Genomic DNA, 23,006 nt, shown 5'->3' on the forward strand with positions numbered 1-23,006 from the left:
CAATCAAAACGTAGATTCCATGAACAAAGTTTCTTTCTTAGAACTGCACGCCTATGGAACTCTCTTCTGTTTTCCTGTTTCCCACCTGATTAAAACTTGGATGTCTTCAAGTCCAACGTAAACAAATTCCCGATGAACAGCCCCCTTAAGTAAGACACTTTATGAAATCTCCAATACTAACGATTACTACGATACTATCCCATTGATTACTGTACACGCAATAACCCTTATCCCCGAGTGGCTTCCGGGCCTTGATAAGTGGTGACCTCCATATTAAAAAAGAAGTTTACTTCATGAATTCCATCTGAAGATGATTCGCGGTAAAATTGAAAGCACTGGTAATATCTATAGGACTTTGATTAATATTTTTGATTTGGATATAAAAAAGATTATACAGAAAATAGAAAATAAAATTATAAAGGAAAGTATTTCTGTTGTACTCAATAACTAGCAGAACCTGTGAAAATTCTAAGAAATGGGAAATATGTTTAATCAACAAATATGTTTGGAAACAGTTGATCTTTATTTTTCTTGATAGGATTAAAAATACTATTTGGACATAAAAATTAAAAATGCGCAACTAATATGAGTTTATTAATATTCCTATTAAAATATCAAAATATTACAATAGTGCCTATTGTATTTTAGACTAGCCTAGGTGGCGAAGGTTTAAATTAAGGCTAGTCAATCGAAAATAGGGGATGACTCTCGAAAATATCGGCGAAAAAAGCGACCCCTCCCTGTAGAAAGTGCCCAGTTGAGGGTATAAGAATCAATATTTTTAGCCATTCTTTCTATGTATTTGTCGTCCGAAGGGTCGAGCTTCAAAACGATATCAATCTCGTAAAAATCTGTCGCCTCTGTTGAATGTTTTAGATATACATACATATATACATACATACATTTAAACAGACAGGTTAGATTTATAATATAGTTTATAATATAGATGTCTGCTTGAATGAAAAAATACTGCCTAAATATTCCAATTTCAAAAATATATATGGATTGGGCATGTAGCTTTCAATCAGTCTTTACAGACTATGAATACCGACTGTTAGAGTGCCTACGCGTAGCAAGAGTTGCGCAATCTCCAACTACACCTCCTGGGTCAGCGTTGTTAAATACCAGTGGAGGTTCAGGACGACTGGAACCAATGACTTAATCATCATCGACATAGGGTTCATAATGTATAACATATGTTAGTCTGTGTTCGCATGTTTGAATATGAAAATATTTCGTTTTACAAATATTTCTCAGGTGTTTCTGCCAACTGACGAAGAGAATGTTTGGCTCCTGGCAAAAATGTGGTATAACAATGCAGAGTCTTCACTTCATCAGGCTGTTTTTCACTTGGGTAAGTCAGACATGTATATATTCAGTGGTATATTTTAACGCGTGTATTTTAACGTGTGTGAATGGTCCTATCTTTTGCCACGATATTGGCGTGGTCACGGCTTCGTGACTGCATAGGGTTTCTGCAGTTCATGTCTCACTTTATGTCAGAATAATTTCACAAAAGAACGCCTGAGGTGATTCGGACAAAAGAATGTCCAATGCTTGTAGTTGCGGTTACCAAACGGATTTAGGAACAGAAAACAGGAAAACAGCTGATCGACAACAATAATAAAAGTTATTTAAACACGTTAGCGTTACAATAATACGTAGGAAAAAAAAACTTAGTTAAAAATAGTCGAATACCAATGATACGGGGAAGATATGGTTGACTGTTGGAAAGTCTGATAACCAAAAATGGCATGTACGGCGGCGGCAGAGTTGTTGGCGAGGGACTTGGTTCTCAACGAACCAACTCGATTTCTCTACTTGTTGTCCTCCTTTTATGGGCCCGATTTTTTGCAGATGTGCTTTCTGGTTGGTTAGCCAATCAGGACGGTCGGCCAATGGTTTGACGCCACTACCATGGATGAACGCAAGGGAAAACGCCCCTTCTCCGGACTCGTATATGATTGGTCATTTTAGAGCAGCCAATGGATAGTGTCGTAATTAATGATCTAGACTTCAATTTTTTTGACAACTCCTAAATTTTTGTGTCAAACTTTGCACTCTATGCCCTGATCAGTTGACACATCGCACCTGTCAATGTTCGGCACTTTTGTGGGTTTTTTATTTTTCAATTTTATTAAAATCTAAATTATTTTGTTTTGTTTTTGACAACTCCGTGCACCTTCTTAAAATGTTTTGCTTTTGACAAAAGGTTGGCAGGTCAAACTCGTTGTTGTTTTTGAACGTATCTGCATTTGGTAACCATTATCTTTTTTTTTCTTTTTCTTTTTTTCACTGATTTTAACAATTTGTTATTTACTCAAATTCAAATGATACGGTAATCTTAAAGTTAATTATTTCAATAATTAATTAACTTTTCATTTTAACCTGGCTAATTATAAAAATATATTATTAATTTCACCAGTCAGCTCATGACACTGAAAATGGTAGTGTTATATGTGTTTAAATCGCCACTAAACTACCTAAAACATATTATTTTAAACAATTACGAGCATCATTCCAAAAGTAAGGCCTCCTATTTTTTTAAACTCAAAATCTGAAACGTTGAAGACTTAATAAGACTGGAGTTGTACTATTATAACGACCGGTCTTTTCTGCTCCAAAATTCATTTTCCTACATGGTCACCATCATTCTAAAAGCATAGCCAGCGATGAACGAGACCTCGGTCATAAAACTCCTGAAAACTATTTGTCACTCATCTATCTGTCGCCATTCTGAAATCGACGATCCTATGTCCTAAATGTACTCAGGTCAAATGCATCGGCTTCGTAAACATTAAGTAGGCAACGATGAATGTTGATCGGTTCAATTTTTATCTGTATGGAGGGATTCAATGACTAATCTCTGTTTCTGGCGCACGTCTATGACAGGGTTTGCTTTCTTAGAGTCTAATACCGTTAATATCTGCAACAGAGAGATGAAACTTCCAACTCATGAATTCATGTTCAGTCATCATTACAATGAAATTCGCAATCCTCTCTGATTAATTCGTGCGGAATAAAAAAAATAGGAGGCATTACCTTTTTAACGTCTCTTGTATATTCAACTAATTCACTAATCCAATCTAAATTTATTTAATTTAACTTTCCAAAAACTCTATTGCGCAAATAGGTATTTTAACATTGACTAGTAGGGAGACACGACGTTGCCTGTGATTGAATGATAATCAACGAACGTTTCACACTCCCATACGTTTACTGTCATCGAAATAGGTGAAGTCGCTCGTTTCTTAACAAATTGATTCATTGCCTGCTTTAATTGGGAACCCATCGCGGTGCACCGGTAAGAAGCTTTATATGTCACCCACAGTGACTTAGTCTACAATAAATTGTAGTCTGTATTGCACTGTAAAGAATCTACTGTTGAGTTCATAAAAATATTTTTCTATATAATGAATTAAATTAAAGTTTAAAATGCAAAAATCAGTTATGTTCTAAACAGAAACACGCGCTCCTTTCATATAAAAAAACTACTGTTGATTTTATATGCCTGGACTTACTGCTTGTGCGGTGATAATGACTTGAATTTAAGTTTAAAATGAAAAAAGTCAAATATCATGGTGCAATTGTACTTTAAACAGAAACAGTCATTTCGAATAAGCCTCAAAGAACCTACTGTTGAGTTTATATGTCGGGCTTTCAGTTTTCGGGATAATAAAACTTCTCAAATATATTTTTGATCTCAGGGTGTGTAAGCTTTTAACTTTGGTCAAAATCGCCTGTTTTTTCTTCATCGGATTATTTCGATCATCGATACTTATCGAAGACATTCCGATACAAAACCTATCTAAGAACACTGACAAGCACATAAATATATTTGTGCAAAATTTCATAAAAATCGACCGAGCTGTTTTCGAGTCGATGGGAAACGAACATACCAAGCCATACACAAAATATTGCAGCATTAAGAATTTTTTAAATTCAATTTACAACATTATATAATCAATTCTTAATGCTGCAATATTTTTAGTTATAAATTTATTACATTTTTTACTAGAATATCATGTCCTTTTCTTTCCCAGTTTTAACAACTAGTCCTTTACCTTTCCATGTTTAAGCTTAATCATATTACTTTTCATGCTCTCATTTATATATATATATGTGTGTGTGTGTGTGTGTGTGTGTGTGTGTGTGTGTGTATATACATTTATTTATATATATATATATATATATATATATATATATATATATATATATATATATATATATATATATATATGGAGGATTTTGTAGTTTGCTTGAACACTGTATATAGTGTGAAAAATATGGGTTTGGGGGATATGACAATGCAGTTGTAGGAACGAGCAATGTAAAAAAATGCAAGGTGAATGGGGGGTAGAAATATATATTATCTCGGTTGATAGTAGGCAACGAGTCTCATGTATTTAAATTCTGTAGATTTCGTTTATTAGTTTATCAATAAGAAAGAAAGAATTCTATTCTGAATATTTCTTGTTTGTTATTTGTTGTTGTTTTTTTCTTTTTACTTCATACAGGCTGGACGCATTTATTGATGGAAGGTGCTATTGCAGCCTTGTATAGAAACGTCTCAATATCTCATCCAATCTTGAAGTTATTGGCACCACACACTCTTTATACGTTTGAAATTAATAAGTAAGTATTTATCCACACTAGATGAACACTTTAAGGGCCTTTACGCGATTTTTGATGATGATGATGATGATGATGATGATGATGAAGAAGAAGAAAAAGAAGAAGAAGATAATTGTCCATTTATACCAAATTTTTATGCTTACGCAGTCATCAGAGAGTTGGGGTGACAATTCTCGTTGGTTAGGAGCTTTGAACACAACAACAAAGTCATCTTATGCTCTATTTGCAAGACAACCCAAAAATTACTACGGAAATGAAGGATATAAAGAACGATTAAACACCGAATGAGGACGTATACACTTTGACAATCTAGACAAGAGAGAAAGTCGTGACACTTAAATAGATGCTAGTTGACAGCGTAAGTAAAAAATCTGTAGATATCCTTCATTATTCTTAAAAGGGCTTAGAAATTATAATTAAATAATCATTATTTTTAATACTTAAAGACACTAGTTTTTCATGGTTACACAATTATCAGCGTAGGGGAACAATTCCTGCTGTCATGAAATACGTTTATATATATATATATATATATATATATATATATATATATATATATATATATATATATTCATATATATATATATATTTATATATATATATATTCATATATATATATATTTATATATATATTTATATATATACATATATATATTTATATATATACATATTTATATATATATATATATATATATATATATATATATATATAATTTTTTTTTAATATTTATATCTCGGCAGTAGAATGAATAACATATCTTATTTTTCTTTTATTAATATTATTGGAATTTTTTACTTTTTTCCTTGTACACATTTTTGTGAATTTTTCCATGTAGTTCTGCCTTTGGATTATTATGGACCATCTTCCTCCAATTATGGGATTTTGGGATTTTACTTGTGTAAATAGAACTCCAATTAACTTTCTTGAAGTTATATACTTGGATTTTACCGTCACTGGGTTATTTATCTTCCACCAGACTATCCATTCATGTGTAATAACCTTTTTCTTCATCATATTCCCTCTGCTTCACTTTTTTGTTTTCAAGTAAGATCTTTGATTTACTTGTTGTTTCATCAAATACTTCTGCATGCAAAAACCTATCCCGCATTTTGCTAATTCATACCCTCTGATGAGAAGGAAAGTATTTCTTCGAAATTCCGCGGATTAAGGACTATCCACTTATTTAGTGTTTCCTTTTCAGATTAAATATGTTTTTAACTCATTTCAAAGTGTTTTTAACATGTTTTATTAACTGTTTGCTAGTATATATATATATATATATGTGTGTATATATATATATGTGTGTGCATATATGTGCGTCTGTGTGTGTATGAATAAATATATGTATACATATATGTATATGTGTGTATACATACAGTAGCATCCACAACTAAGGGACAAAATTTAAAACCTAAAAATTGTTAGAAATAACAACTGTGAAAGGCTGAAATTTTTACAACTGGTAGTCGTTATCATCCAAAAAAAAAACATACTAAAATTTGAATCATTTGCAAAGGATAGAAAGTTTTGTCCCTTAGTTTTGGAAGCTACTGTATATATATATATATATATATATATATATATATATATATATATATGTATGTATATATATACATGCGTATATATATAAACATATGAATATATGCATATATATGTATATATATGCATATATGTTTATATATGTACATATATATATATACATATATGCATATATATGTATATATATGGATATATGTTTATATATGTACATACATATGTATAGATACGTATACATATGTGTATACGTATGTATATATCTATGTATATATATGTATATATCTATGTATAGGTATATATGGGGAGGGTGGCTAGTCTCCTTGAAGGATTAAAAACAAAACCTTCTAAACGGGCGAATGATCCCTTTTTTGGGGTCGACGGCCAACTAGCACCGTGTATATTTGTGTGTATATATATATGTGTGTGTGTGTGTGTGTGTGTGTGTGTGTGTGTGTGTGTGTGTGTGTGTGTGTGTGTGTTGGGGTGAATAGGACTCTCGTAAGCCGTAGTGAAGGCGACCTTTCTAGGAGAAACAAATCTCTGATTTAAAAAACCATAAAGTGGGAGACCAGTACCCGTATTAAGCTGGTTGCAGTTTAACTGGTTGCTGGCTATCTTGCTCTTGCTTGTTGCTGGATCTCAACATTTTAAACCGAGAAAGAGACTTAGCTGTCGTACAAAGCTAAATCTCTGTAACATTATCTTTGTATAGATACTCCGTCAGGCATTTGGGTTCATGGACTTTAAGTGTGTGAGGGAATAGCACTCGTCTGACAATGCGTTGCTATCATCATCTATGCATATACATGTATATATGTATATATATGCATATATGCTTATGCATGTATACATACGTGTGTGTATATATCTGTATATATAAAGTTATATCTATATGTATGTATATCTATATGTATATACGTATATATATATGTGTAAATATATGAAGATATGTATATATTTATATGTATATGTTTATATATATATATGTATATATATGTGCATATATGTATATATATGAATGTATATATACATGTATAAGTATGTATATATGAACATATATATGTATACATATATGTATAAATAGGTATATACGTATATCTATCTATATACATATATATGAATATATGCATAAATATATAAAAATATATGTATGCATATATCTTTGTATATATGTATATATATGTATACTTAAATGTATATGTATATATGTATATGTATGTAAATATATATATGTATATATGTATGTGTATATATATATGTATATATATGTATATATGTGTATTTACGTACATATTTATGTATGTATATATCTGTATATGTACATATATATGTTAATATTAATACATATGTATATATAAATATATATGTATACATATGTGTATATATATGTATGTGTATATATGTATATATGAATATATATTCATATATATATATGTATAAATGTATATATGCATATAAATATATGTATATACTTGTATATGTGTATGTATATCTGTATATGTATAAATGTATGTACATATTTGTATATAGATATATATACGTATATATGTGTACATATATGTATATATATGTATACATAAATGTAAATATATGTGTGTATGCATATATATGTGTATATATGTATGCATATATAAAGGTATATAAATGTATATACATGTATTTTTATATGAATATATATGTATATATATGTTTATATATCTATGTATATATGTGTGTATATATATGCATATATATATATATATATATATATCTATATGGGTATATATATATGCATATATATGTATATATGTATATATATATATGTATGTATATTATATTTATATATGAAGGTTTATATGTTTGTTTTTATGTGTATAAATATATGTATATATATGCATATATATGTATATATATATATATACGTATGTACATATATGTATATATGTGTATATATATATATTAACGTATGTATATATGTATACGTATATATGTATATATGTGGGTATATATGTGTATAAATATTTATATATATATGTATATATATGTGTATATGAATGTATATATATTACTAAGTACATATTTCATATGTATATATATGAATATATATATATTATATATGTATATATATGCAATTATTTGTATAGGTATAGATATGTATATATGTATTTATATGTATATATGTATATACGTATCTAAATGTGTATATATATGTATATATATGTGCATATTTATGTATAGATATGTCTATATTTGGATATATATACGTGTATAAATATATCTATATATATGTATATATGTGTATATGTAAATGCATATGCATATATATGTATATATATGTATCTATATATATGTATATCTATTTACATATGTATGTATATATATGTATGTATCTATATGTATGTATATATATGTATATCTATTTACATATGTATGTATATATATGTAAATGTATATATGTGTATATATATTTTATATAGGAATATATATATGCATATATATGCATATATTTATATATATGTATACATATGTATGTATATATACGTACATATTGTGTAATTATCTATATGCATATATATGTATATATCTATATCTGTACATGCAGATATGTCTATATACGCATATGAATGTACATATATATATATGTATGTATGTATGTATGTATGTATGTATGTATGTATGTATCTATATATATATATATATATATATCAGTAAGGCCAGAAGTTACAAAAGATTTTAGTTGTATTGTTTAATCGCATTGAATCAGGTTAATCGCTCATTTTTAATCATTTCGATTGATTGTCTGCTCTAGTAGGGGATCCACCGTGGTGCATCAGGGGGAACCATCACATGCATTCCCGCAGTGTTAATCTACAATACATTGTAATTTACTTTTTAATGTAGAGGACCTACTGCTTATTTTATAATATTAATTGTTATTACTGAAAGTATAAAATGGAAAACTCAAGTATCATCGTTCAATTGTGCTCTAAGCATAAAGATTCATTTCGCCTGTTAGTTTCATGCACTAGGTCTTTCGGCTTTTGCTGTGATAAAAATTCCCGAATACAATTTTGATTTTAGGGTGCATAAAGTATTAACTTTATTCAAAATCGGATTTCTTTTTTTAATCAGAGTTTTTGTTTTCATCCCATAGATTTTCGATACTTATCGGAGGCATTCAGATACAAAACAAATCTAAAAGCACTTCCAGACAGATCAAGTATATTTGAGTGAAAAAAAAATCGCACTAGATGCTTCGCAGTCTATAGATAATGAACTCAAGCACACACAGGCAAAGTAGTTCATATATAAGTAGAAGATATATATATATATATATATATATATATATATATATATATATATATATATATATATATATATATACAGAGAGAGAGAGAGAGAGAGAGAGAGAATAAATGGACTCTCCCGTCGATTTCGACGTATGAAATCACTAAGTTGGTCGGAAATCCATACAGCTGATTTGGTTATAGTGGTGAAGGCTTGTGTAGAACCAACCACACTTTTTTCTATTACTTTTTATCTTTGTCGATGCAGATGACTGCTACAGGATAGAATATACAGTATCCCGCATGTTTTACATCAGAGATGAGAACCATCACTAATAAAAAAAAAATACTGAATAAAGAAACGCTAACGATAAGCATTGGCAGAAGGAAAAACAAATGAAAAGCAGAGAGGAAAATGGGGTTTGGTTTGAGACTGACGTTGAGAAATGAAAGTTCTCTTTAGCAGCCTCATTCGATGACATACCGTATATAGGACCCCATAGAACATCACATAAAAAGCTTCAAAGCCAGTTCTAATCAACTCTTCAATAGTTAAATGTTTTACTACGGAAGGGAAGATTAATTAAAGATTCAACAGAAAAATCAATCTCAACATCAACAATGGAAGAGAAGAGAAAATAGTACATGATTCAGAACCAGAAGCGAGAAAAACATCAAGGAGCTTTGATGAAAGTTATTATCAGGAAAACATGTAGGAAAGATAACAATTTGGAAAAAGTCATGAAACAGACAAAAGTTAAGACAGATTCTACTCGTAATACCAGTGCGATTAGAATGGGGGGGGGCAGTCAGAATAATGAGCTTGAAGTTACTGGAGAAAAAAGATGGAGCTTGACGACTGAAGTTTTAATGCATTATAACGCTGAATATAGCATCAACAAAAGCAGTCATTGTAAAAAAAGGAACGTTGTAACGAGAGCAGCACATCAAAGGTCGTAACGATCAATTTCTCTCTGATTCTCTCTCCTCTGATCTTGAGCATGTGGTACAATGGGGAAAAAGTGGTTGGTTACTATAAATGTATCCAAAACCAAACTTCTGTCTTTACATGAATTGAAATTAATGGCTCTCGTCTTGAATGAGGCTTCATGTTTTGGCAGGCTTCTAGGCTTGACCTTTACTCCTGAGCTGAAATGGAACCCATAGATCAAGGTCGCTGGAAAAATGGTGGTATCCGTCTGTCGATCCAGTAGATATATCACTGCTGATGCAATTCTCTACCTATAGAGGAGACAAATACGTCCAAGAATGGAGTATTACTGCCATATCTGATTCCTTTGTAAAAAGAAAAAATGGAAATGTAGTGTAATAATGGCAAGTATGAGAATCATTGTTAGGGGACGATAGGGAGATCAAATGTGTGGAATAATCTAAACGGACAAGAGGCAAATAACCATTCACATGTACATATGTACAGCATTGGTATCCAGAGAAGAATATAAATTAGTTTCTGGGACAAGAGCGAGAATATGATTATATTTGTGCAAATAAAGGCCTGAACATCAAGAAAGTTTAACTGGGACTTCTCATGTTAGTATAAATAATAGTAAGGTTCCTGCTGTATTGATTCGTACAAGTGTGACCTAACCACCTGTGATAGTCGCAAATTACATCAGTAACGGGTGAATTACAGCTAAATTAGACATTTTATTATGTGAACAATCCCAGGTAACAATCGGCGGCCTTGCTGACCCAATATGTTTGTTGGAGACGCAAAATACAAGAGAAAAAAATAACTTCGACATTGAAAATGATATTGTTTATAAGGCCACCATTCGCCCATGTATGGAGTATTGCTGTCACATCTGGGCTGGTGCATCTGCTACTAGTCTCTCGCTCCTTGACAAGGTTCAAAAGAGAGTCGCAAACCTGATAGGCCCTGAACTGGCATCTAAGCTTCAGCCTCTGTCCCATCGATGAAATGTTGCATCCCTCTGCCTTTTCTACAAGTATTTTAGTGGTGAATGCTCTGACGAACTGCAATCACTTGTGCCCCCACGACATGAGCACCCTCGCTAAACCCGACAAGCTGCTAAATCCCACCCCCACACTGTAGAGATCCCTAGATGTAAAAGATCTTTTTACTCCAATAGTTTCTTCCCCAGAACCGCTAGACTCTGGAATTCCATTCCAGGTCCCTGCTTCCCCAACAGTACTGACGTGCAGAAGTTCAAGTGTAACGTGAACCGACATCTTGCTGCCCAAATCCCTACATAGTACCCCAGTAGTTGTTGCCCCTGATAGTAGCCCCCTACACCAAAGTGGCAATTTGCCTTGTTTGGGGTGAAAATGTAATAAAAAAAAAATTTTTAAACCGTGAACCGTTACATAGTGTCGAATAGTATGGTTTTGATTGGATCTAAACGAATAGTATTGTTTTGTCTTGGGGGTCAAGGTTTTTAGGATTTTGCCTTGTGGGAAAACTTGTGCGGAAAAAGGTTCAGTTCCGTTGGGAAAATCACCTAATTAATATGTACAAAAGATTTGGACAATTTTGCAAATCAGGGCGAATCCATGTTTGATTTAATGAAGATAGATCGGCTGAATAAGGAAACCAGAATTCTCAGGCCCCACAATAAGAGGGAGCACAAAGCGTTTTTTTGTTTTTTGCGATATGAGAGCAGAAAATTCTGGTTAAAGTTGAAAGCCAGGTCCATCCCCTCCACTACCCGCGCTACGCACCCCACCCCACCCCCGTTCACTGACCGGCAGATAAAGAGAGGGAAAAAAATCGCATTTGAGTCACTGTTGAGCAGCAAGGTAAGAAAATAAGAAACGAGTATGTAAGTATCTGTTTCGTTTCATTAGACCCTGCAAGTTATTACTATGATATTAAACATTATTTATATTGCTATTATTAACATTATGACTGACAGTATTACTATTCAAGGTATTAATATTAGCTTTTAACTGCAATAATAATATTAACAATACGCAGTATGTTTTGTTTTTCAGGACGGCAATCAAGTTGCTGCTATCAACAAATGGCTGGATTAATACTGCGATGAATGTTGGTGCTGAAAATGTTTATGAGTTGGTGTCTAAGTAGTAAGTTATTTTCACCCCACATTTTGTTGCTGATTATAATCTCTAAAGTATAATTAACGGAATTCTTAACTAACATCAACTAATCTTTGTAATTTCCAAAGTAAAACTAACACAACCCATGATATGGTACAGTAATGTGTATTTTATCTTGTTATAAATTAAACTTACTAAGTTGAAATGTTAAAAACGAATTCGAAGGATAATTACAGGGTGGAACGATAAAAGTGTCGCTCTAAAGAAAACAACACTACAGATTTATTTTAAAACTTTTATTGACAAAATCAATTCAGGTAACTTGATTATGTAGTAGTCTATTCAATGTAGCAGCTTCAGCCTCAATCACTGCATCGATACAAGTCCGGAACTGAGTGCATGCCTTTTCCACAAGCAGCGGCGCAAGCTCGGCGAATACTCGGCGATCAGGCTGACTTTGGAGTTGTGGGAGGTTATGCTAGTGATGTTCCTGACGTATGATCAAACGAAGTGGTACAGTAGGTTTAGGTTGGAGAGGAGGGGGGGGCAGTAAGAAAAGGGTACAAAATCGTAGCCCTTCTTCTAGAGCAAAGCCTGGGTTTCTTTGGATTTATGGGCTAGTTGCGAGCCCTGCTGCCAGACCCAGGGTTTGCCAGCTGCCACCTGATCGCACCAAGGGATCACCACACTCTTGAGCATATCCTGGTACACTCTGGTATTGTGGTATTGACTTTCAAGCCGACTTTGAATATTTGAGGTGGCATGATGTCCCGAGAAGGTGAGAGTTTTCATATAATTACACACGCGCGCGCGCACCCCTATATATATGCATATATATATATATATATATATATATATATATATATATATATATATATATATATATATATATATAATGGAGAGAGAATAAGTTCGAGCGATAGAAACAATCATTTATTCCAGTAAGATTACATTAGCAAATACATACACATAATAAAACAATTCTACAAACTCTACATAATAATTTAAAATTCATACAATTAGGATGGATGATTCGTCTTATCATTATTCAAGCAACCATTCTCATGTTATTGTCAAAACGTTTTTGCCGATGTAACTTCCGACCTAGTGAAATACCATGTAGATTCCCAAGAAATCTAAGTAATAAGTAAATTCGGATGGATATTATATAAATAAACCAACACATTATTTGCTTATATAATTTACCTTCATGTTTTCGGCGTGTACAGACAAACTTTGTAAATGGATGGGCAAGAAATTATCTTTTGATAAATCTTTGTATAAATGTATTTTCTAAATTTTTAACTCGAATTCATTTTAAAGGAAAGTCATTATCTGTTAGGTTTCGTTTCATTCGATTGTGTATGTACGAAAAACAATTTTCTGAACAATTTGAAGCATGATTACGTAAATTAAGTATTCGGCAACATTCTTTAGTAATAGTTTATTTTAACTAAAATCTTATTTTAATTTTCACCATAGAGGTAATCTTATTTAGTATCTATCGTGAGCATAAAACATTTCGTAAAGATCAAATATATGAACATATCTGGAGTACGTTCGCAGAGCTTTAGTTTTTCATAATCCTTATTTCCGTATACCGCATAATCAGGTGTGACACACCGGTTCCGTCAGATCACCGAGGTAAAGCAACGATGAGCCTGGCCAGTATCAGATGGGTGACCATTTGGGACTTCCAGGTGCTGTATGTGCTCCCCGCTTATCTCGGCATTATTTCCAGACGTCCTGGGCTTTTCCTTGTCACTGAATTCAAGCAGTGTCAATTCAGCAGGGGTGTGGTTGCAGATTGCACCACCCATGCCTCAAAATTACATGCGCAGCTACACTTAAAGGGGGTATGCTTTGTCGCTTGAGACTCAACGGAAGCATCTATTAGGTGAAAACATGTCGAACGTGTTCTTCAAAATTATATCCTTTTATCTTGGAATTTTTTGGCAGATAAATTCTTTGTTGAAAAGTAACAAATCCTTGACTTTAGGTAAGTTTTCCTAGCAATGATTAAACATTTTCTCCGTTTGATTATGTAAACATTCTTTTTAAAACATTTTTCAAATTTCGATAATATGCTGCAAATATGACCAATTCCTTTGGCTTCTTTATAATCTTCTCAGTTATGTGAAATATGGAATCCTGGCGAAAAAAATTAAATTGTATTTATTTTATTTTATTTTAATATTTAAAGCCTCTTTTAGACTATAAATATTAATATATATGTACTTTTTTCGTATATATATATATATTTATATATATATATGTATATATATATATATATATATATATATATATATATATATACATGTGTGTGTGTCTCTGTGTGCTTGTATATATGATATTTAAGGATAGTATACGATAGTAATTGCGTTTTAGTGCAAATTATCTTCACATGTCATTTATCACAGAGCTTCAGAGATGGATTATTATTAAAATATCTTATTTAAGTACTTAAATCCTCTTTACGACTATATATTAATATATATATATATATACTTTATATATATATATATATATATGTGTGTGTGTGTGTGTGTGTGTGTGTGTGTGTGTGTGTGTGTGTGTGTGTGTGTGTGTGTGTGTGTGTGTGTGTGTGTCCGTTTTTTTATATTCAAGGATATTATACGATAGTGATTGCGTTTTAGTGCAAATTAATGTTTGCATGTCATTCATTACAAAGATTTTGACATGGATCCTTATTAAAAATACAAAAACATTAAGCCTTATCTAATCGGAGAGTTCGTTATTGAAGCTGTGAAAGACGAATCATGTTGGGTTCTAGCATTTAAATTCGTGATACTAGATCTCAATTTTCAGTCCCACAGTTTTTCCGTTTTCCATGGTATAACCTATCCGTTCCTAAACGCCAACAAAACGTAGTCTAATTCATGTAATAATTACCTTAATATATGTACATATGTATCATAATATCTATATCTATCTATCTATCTATATATATATATATATATATATATATATATATATATATGTATATAATATCTTACGATAATCTAATTTTTATCTAAACGATAATAATTTCATAAAAACCATAATGATCTCATCTAAACGATAATGATCGCCTTCCTGTGGGAGATAATTCTAATATTGCATCTTATCATTTTAGTAATCACAAGTGGCGATTTGATGTAGAAGGAACTCCACCGAAAGAATTTGCATCGAGAAATGTAAGTATACGAATAAGTTAATAATCGCAAAACATGACTAATTTGAAATTATACTAATGTAAATGAAAATGTTGCATCTTAATTGAAAATAATTAATTAAATCTCCGAAAGTAAATTTCCTTTAGATATTTTGTATACTGAAATTCCAACTATCATTTCCATTTTTTATTTACCTTCAACGTCGTTTGTTTTGTAACATTGCTCTTAATCCCTGCAAGCTACATTTTGAATGAAAATTCGCCTTGTCGACGGAAGTTGCTAATGAAGGCTGACAATATAATCGGTTAAGCCAAGTGAAGCAGTTGCATTAACATAGTCATCTTCATATTTCTCTATTGGAGATATATGAACTTCACAGTTATAAGTAAACAACAAAATGCGTGTACTGAGATCGTTTACAATTAGTAAATAGGTGTGTGCATATACAGGTGGCCTACGTAAAAGTAGCCCATAAAATATAGTCGAGAGGAGGAACATTCTTTTATTGTTTAAATTACCTGAAGTATTGTTTAAATTACCTGAAGTATTGTTTAAATTGCATGTAGTGTTAAAAAAGATACCGGAAGTGCTCCCCGTTGGCATCTATGCATTTCTGGGAATGTTTGCAGATACTGTCTGTAAATCTTCTCTGGACATGATAGCGTTGGTAATGTTCTCTTTAGTTGGTCAAGAGTTTGAGAATTATTTGCATAAACGTTTTGTTTTAAAGTCACCCAAAGATAAAACGAACATGATAACACGTCCGGGAAACGTGGTGGCCATAATCCTTTGCTTCTGTAAACATGTCATAAACTCGTGTCAGTGATCCGTGGGACATGTGACATGTAGCGCCATCTAGTTAGAAAAAGAATTGCATTTTGTTTTGTGATATCAAGTTGGTCGTTAAACTGTTCCGGGATTAATTGATAGGAGAAAGATAAGAGTGATCGAGCTATATTTAAGCTGAAAAAATTGATTAGAGAAAGATTACATAATTGGGCTATTTTAATTTATAACGGCATAACATCTCGTAAAATGTATATATGCAAATGTGTTTATCATCTAGTAAACAATGTCGATTCGTTGTAAAAATAAATAATTAGTAATGGGTGATAAAACTAACTTTTTTTTATTGTTTTGTTATTTTTTTTTCGTGAAATATAATTTAAAAACTTACGGGATTGGTTATTTGGGAGTATTGGTATTGAATTGAACAGTGTTTTATATTCGAACAGAGAAGGTCCATCAAATATGCAGTGGTTGGGAAAAGCAAATCATATGAAATAGATTCAGTAGAGCGTTATAATTTAAAACTGATCACCGACTATAAATGTCATATATAATTTTGTAAAAAAAAGTTTGGAAAGGAAAGTTTGTAATTGATGAGATAAACGCAAATAAAGTATAAATTGTGGAAATTGGAGGTGGTGTGGAATGTCAATTTCCTAATCGTCCGCCAGAAATGGGTTTATATTTGTATCTCATAAGTTTTGACGCTCAATCCATCAATATTTTTCATTAACTCCAATCATTAAAGGACGAAAATCGGACTATTATTTTTTTTTAATTTAGAAGACAAATGCTTCACAACTGTTACCATAAAATATACTGTTAAAAAGAACAAAAAAAAATAGTTGCCGCAGCTTTATTTGTAAATACTGGAAATATTGTTGGTTCGTTAAGTGTTATGAAAAACCGTACCATATCACTTACTGCTAAATCCAAGGAAAAGTTGTCGCTGCTTCCTGATTAAATATTTTCATATAATGTAAGTATCGAGTTTTTGTTGTTTTTCTGTTAATACTCCCTAACAGCGAACCGTTTGTAATCGTTTACTAAGAAATCGGTTCATTTTAGCATCGGATAATTTAGAACGCTGAAACCGGGCATAATAAAAAGAAAGCTGCGACATAATTTTTATTAATGTAACAATTTGTAATTAATGTTAATCTTAATAATGCGAAATTGCATAATGCACGACACTGAAGCAGCGAAGCAATATATTTGCAATGTTTGTAAAGATCGCCAGAGCTAGCTGCGCTAACTTATTTATACCAAAGTTACGACTATTTTGTTTGTGTAACTTTAAATTAAATGTTCTGGGTAATTATTTTAAACATTAGTATGTAAAATAGAGGAAAAGCGACGATGAGAAAGTATAAATTATTTAAAATAATGCGTGACAATTTTGCGGCCATCTTGAATAAGGGTTGCCATGTTCGTTTTTATAAATAATTTTGTACAGTCCGGAATAAAAGAATTTCATGATCGCAGCCAATGAGAATAGGCGGAATGTTAGTAGAGAGAAATCATTATGTTCGAATCGTGAAGTGTAATGGTAGTTGTATGTGTATGAGTGTTTTATCCAATTAATAAGGAGTTCAGGTCAATATAGGTATAATGTTTATATATTTACCCGGTCTTGAATGGGAGAGTGGGGGGGACTTTTCATGTAGCAGGGAAAATATGAACTGCTTCGTCTGTAGATGTTGGCAATCGAGATAATGTCGCTCTTAGGAAGTAAGATAGGATTTTATTATTACGAATAAATGCGTCTGTAACGGCGTTCAAAAGTTACATAAGATGGTGCGTAAAAGTTTAGACATAATAAATTTGTATGTGGCATCTGTTATTGCAAACCTATCGCAATTTGGTCCAGAGGGGAATTTCTGCAATCAAATCATTATATATAAGAGAGTATTACAATTATGCAATAAGTTTGGAATCCTTCTTTCTTGAAAGAAGAATGCAAACTTACTTAGCGTCTTCAAAATCATTTATATGGTTTTAAAATATGAAAACATGTTTTAAAAGTTTTTTATTGAACGTAAGACGTTTTGTCAAAAATATTTCGAAAATTACTAACAGCATAAGTTTACTTTTGGGGCCTGGAAAACTGCATAATCAGGTGATAAATATTTCATCATATTAAAAAGCAATTCGAGGGTTCTGATGAGATATTAAAGATAATTTGATTTGTATGGTGAAATATTTAATTTTTCTTTTTTTTACAGGTGATAATTGGATTATTTAAAAGAAATTATAAGTTTTAGCCTATTCAAAACAAGCTAATGTTACGGTGACTTAGAGTTTAAAAAATCTATGCCAAATCTATGGTTTAATATAGTTGAATTTGTACTTATCCTTGTATTAGATATTAGTTCTTATCAATCCCTCACTATGCATCGAATAGATACCATAATACTTAATTCGCTGCACCTTATCATGTCAAAGGTTTATAAAAATTCAATCATATCAGCCCAGTAGTTTTTGAGAAAGATTCTAACGGAAATGTGGTATTGTGATAACTAATTCATATTATTATCTGTTAATGCTTAACTGTGCATCGAATGGATATCATAATACTTGATCCGCTGCACCTTGTAGTAACGAAGGTACATGCAGAATTTCAGTCGATCGATCTGACTGAAATTCTGCATGTACCTTTATGTAGTTTACGATAAAATGCAGAACGGACATACAGATAGACATACACATAAAGAAAAATATAGTAGATGACCAATGAAGCATAATATCCAAAAATTAATTAAACGATTATTTTTTATAAAATGTCGGATGTATAACGAAAAAACATTTTATATAATAAAATAATGAAAACTTATGGAATTGCGTTCATAGTAAGATTATAATGATACAGATGATACGATGTGGTGCTGATATGCGGGCTGCCAAGTGCTTGTCTCTATATGTTGTTCATTTATTTATCTTTCAGGTCGAAGACCCCAAAGTTTTGCCTAATTACCATTTCAGAGATGATTCTTTGCTTATATACAACATCATCCACGATTACGTCAAGGAATATGTTCAGCTTTACTATCGTAACTATCTTCTTATTTTTTATTGCCAGCAATATATGAGCATTCCAGTCAGAATTTTACACACTCAGAGTTGATTTATCATAATGAGACAAGTCTGAAAGCTTAAATAACAAATCTTGAACTATTTTGTCTTTCTGGGTTTTTAAAAAACGAGATTAGATCTTCAAATATATGCACTTAACTTCAAACATTTCATTTATTTAATTCAATATAATTTCTGTAGTGCTAACGCGCACCTTAATTTTAAGGAATTACATTTATATGAAACTAGCAGTGCTACCCGGCGTTGCCCGAGTATTGGGAACTTTTCATTGAGTAATATATACGACAGCACAATAACAAAAGACAAAGTAATTATTTCTTCCAGGACACGCTGCGCTGAAACACACTTGCTCTATCTAGGATATTGGGCACTTTGATAATCTCAAGTTCCCCACTTCCCACAATAATTTAATGAATATTGACGTCATAACCGGAAGTAACCATCCCTCTTTCCCCCTACTCGAATAAAAAGTCAGAGGAACTCTGGGGGAATTGTCTAATTAAAACAGTCGCCAATCCATGTGATGATAATCTCAAGTCGTCCCCCACTTAACACAATAATTTGAAGACGAATGACGTCATCACCAGCAGTAACCCCAAGCATATCATCCCCCCACTCGAAAAAAGAAGTAGACAATGTCTGGGAGGATTGTCTCATTTAAACAGTCGCCAATCCATGTGATTATAATTTGTGTAGTGCTAATGCACACCTTAATTTTAAAGAAATTATATTATTTTGAATTTGTATATGGTGTATTTCTTTAGGTAGTGAATTTGAAATCAAAATAGATCACAGAAAAAATAGTTTTATGATATAAATATGTGGTTTATTCTTAAGATTAATTTTTGGCATTTGTAATTCAAATACAATTCCGAGCATATGGCGTATTCTAGAGATTAAATTTTTACAAACTCCGCACATAAAACTAGGCTGTATTTTGGTAATAACGTGACAAGTTTTCTTTTAAGTTATCTATTGTGTCTGGTATATTAGCGTAATTCAAATACAGTTTCGAGCATGTAGCCTGCGCGTATATGGCGTATTCTAGAGATTCATTTTTTTTAACTCCACACATAAAATTAGGCTGTATTTCAGTAATAATGCGTCAAAAGTCTCCTTTCAAGTGGTTGATTGTGTCTGCTTTATCAGCGTAAACATATCTTCAAGGAAAATAATTAATTGGAGTAAAATTTCACGAACGAGGTGACTTGTTGTACCGTCGATTTTGTGAAATTCATTAATCAAATGATCATATCGCGCACTGTGTGGCATGTGGCTCCGTTCTGCTAAAACCACATGATAAATTGCCAAACCAATCGAAACTCAAAATAACCGATAGCTGAGAAATCAGCAAATTAAAAAAATAGAGTTTTCGATTTCAAGTTCGCCATCTCTAAAAATCCCTCCCAATTGCATTACTACGATGACTTAACTGATACATTGATAACCTGAAAGTTTCATTTCTCTGCTGAAGATGTGACGGTGTGAGAGTCTAAGAAAATAACATCTGTCATGAACGTGCGTCAGAAGCAGAGATGCGTCATTGAATTCCTCCATTCGGAAAAAAATTGAACCGATCAATATTCATCAGTTCTTGTTGGACGTTTACGAAATATATACAGTTATGTTAGCACAGTTAAGAGGTATGTTCGTTGGTTTCAATATGAGTAATCCAAACGCCCATTCACAGCAATCACTCCAGCAAATGCTGTGCGCCTCGACCAGCTCATTAGCGGCGGATAACAGTGACTGAAATAGGTGTAAAGTTGAATGTTCGTGTCAGTGCACTGGAAAAGCTGTGTGCTAGGTGGTTCAACGAATACTCACGTACAACCAAATGAACCATCACCGGGATGTCTGTCAGAAATTGTTGAATCAGCGCAAAACCGAAGTTGACTAAATCTTGGGGCACAGCATCACTGGTGACGAGACATGGTGTCACCACTACGAGCCAGAGTCCAAATGGCAGTCGGTGGAATGGCTGCAGTCACGCTTCCAAGCGACAAAAAAGTTCAAAAAGATGACATGCAGGCCAGTAGATTTTTTTAACCTTTGTTGAAACGTTGACAAAGCTGAAGGCCCGGATTGCCTGTGGAAGGCCAGACAAAATGGAAATATTCAATTTGCAATACGATAAAGCCAACCACACACAATTTTGAAAACTCCTTTTTTTTACACGGTGGTCACCACTTATCAAGGCCCGGAAGCCACTCAAGGGTAAGGGTTATTGCAAGTACAGTAAGTTAGTGTGGAGATTTAATGAAGTGTTTACTTAAGAGGGTGGTTCATTAGGAATTTATTAACGTTGGACTTGAAGACATCTAAGTTGTAGTCAGGTGAGAAGCAGGCAGACGAAACAGAGTTTCACAGGCATGCAGTTCTAAGAAAGAAGCTTTGTTCATGGAATCCATGTTTTGATTTAGGCACGGATAAAAAGTGGGGGAAAATTTTCACAGTGGATTCAGCTAGACGGGTGTTTTTCGTGAAAGATTGGCGAGAGGGGACCAGAGATTGGAGTTCAGACGAGCACCTGCCATGGAAATAACGATAAAACAAGGATAGACTCGCAACGTCTCTTCTGTGGGAGAGAGGTTGCATGGTAGAGAAAAGGGCATGCCCCACTAAGCCACGAAGTCTATTTTGTACTCTGTCAAGGCAGGATAGGCTGTTTTTAGCAGCTCCTGCCCAGATGTGGCAGCAGTATTCCATCCTTGGGCATAGTTGGCTTTTATATAGATAGAGAATTCCATCAGTAGTGAGATATCTTCTGGAGCTGTAGAAGGATCCCACCATCTTTCCAGCGACCTTGGCAACAGACTTGATGTACGTGTTCCATTTCAGATCAGGAGTAAAGATCAAATCCAGAAGCTGGTCAAAACACGGAGCTTCTCCTAGATGAGAGCCATCCATTTCAATTGATGCCAGATGGGGATCAGAGCGTTGATGATGTAAAGATACCATATACCCATATTTCCAATATTACTCTATCCCTCTTCATAAACTAATTTAAGCCTTAAGGATTCTGGTATGTCTTCGCACAATGTATACTCCTATAAATTTTAGGTTTTTTGTGTATTGAGATTCATATTAAAAAGCCTTTTTCTATTTATTTAAAAAGAAAAAACACAACTTTGTTATATATCGGCCATGGAAATGTATCCATCTGAAAAAGATCTAGCTAATTTGCATATCCTTTTAGACGTTCATTTTAATGAATTCCCTATTAGTTTTTTCCAATTTTCTCATGGGAGGGTCATCTTTAGTTAACTATTACGTGTAATTATATCCATGCAGATATTCTACATGATTTATACTTGCGTAATATTTGTGTAAAAAGGTTATAGTAAACACAAACCTTTTTCCATATATATATTATGCATGCGTATATATTTAAAAAATAAATTATGCATAGCAATCTCTTCCTTCAATTTTTGGTCTACAGATATGAAACTTGTATATGATATTCGA

The 23,006-nt window shown here is 32.5% G+C and overlaps 1 protein-coding gene across 2 annotated transcripts in view; it reads left to right on the forward strand.

Annotated features, from left to right (window-relative positions):
- The window catches only part of LOC145277603 (arachidonate 12-lipoxygenase, 12R-type-like), a 135,909-nt gene that overhangs the window by 86,889 nt on the left and 26,014 nt on the right, over positions 1–23,006 (forward strand). For both annotated transcript variants that reach the window (XM_080129122.1, XM_080129123.1), the window contains exons 9-13: positions 1,258–1,354; positions 4,518–4,635; positions 12,415–12,507; positions 15,617–15,677; positions 19,390–19,495. In XM_080129122.1, the coding sequence (XP_079985248.1) occupies positions 1,258–1,354; positions 4,518–4,635; positions 12,415–12,507; positions 15,617–15,677; positions 19,390–19,495 (475 nt within the window). The remainder of the gene's footprint in view (positions 1–1,257; positions 1,355–4,517; positions 4,636–12,414; positions 12,508–15,616; positions 15,678–19,389; positions 19,496–23,006) is intronic.

Source organism: Euprymna scolopes, chromosome 6, assembly GCF_053919585.1.
Source record: "Euprymna scolopes isolate OS-2025 chromosome 6, ASM5391958v1, whole genome shotgun sequence".
NCBI lineage: Eukaryota > Metazoa > Mollusca > Cephalopoda > Sepiida > Sepiolidae > Euprymna > Euprymna scolopes.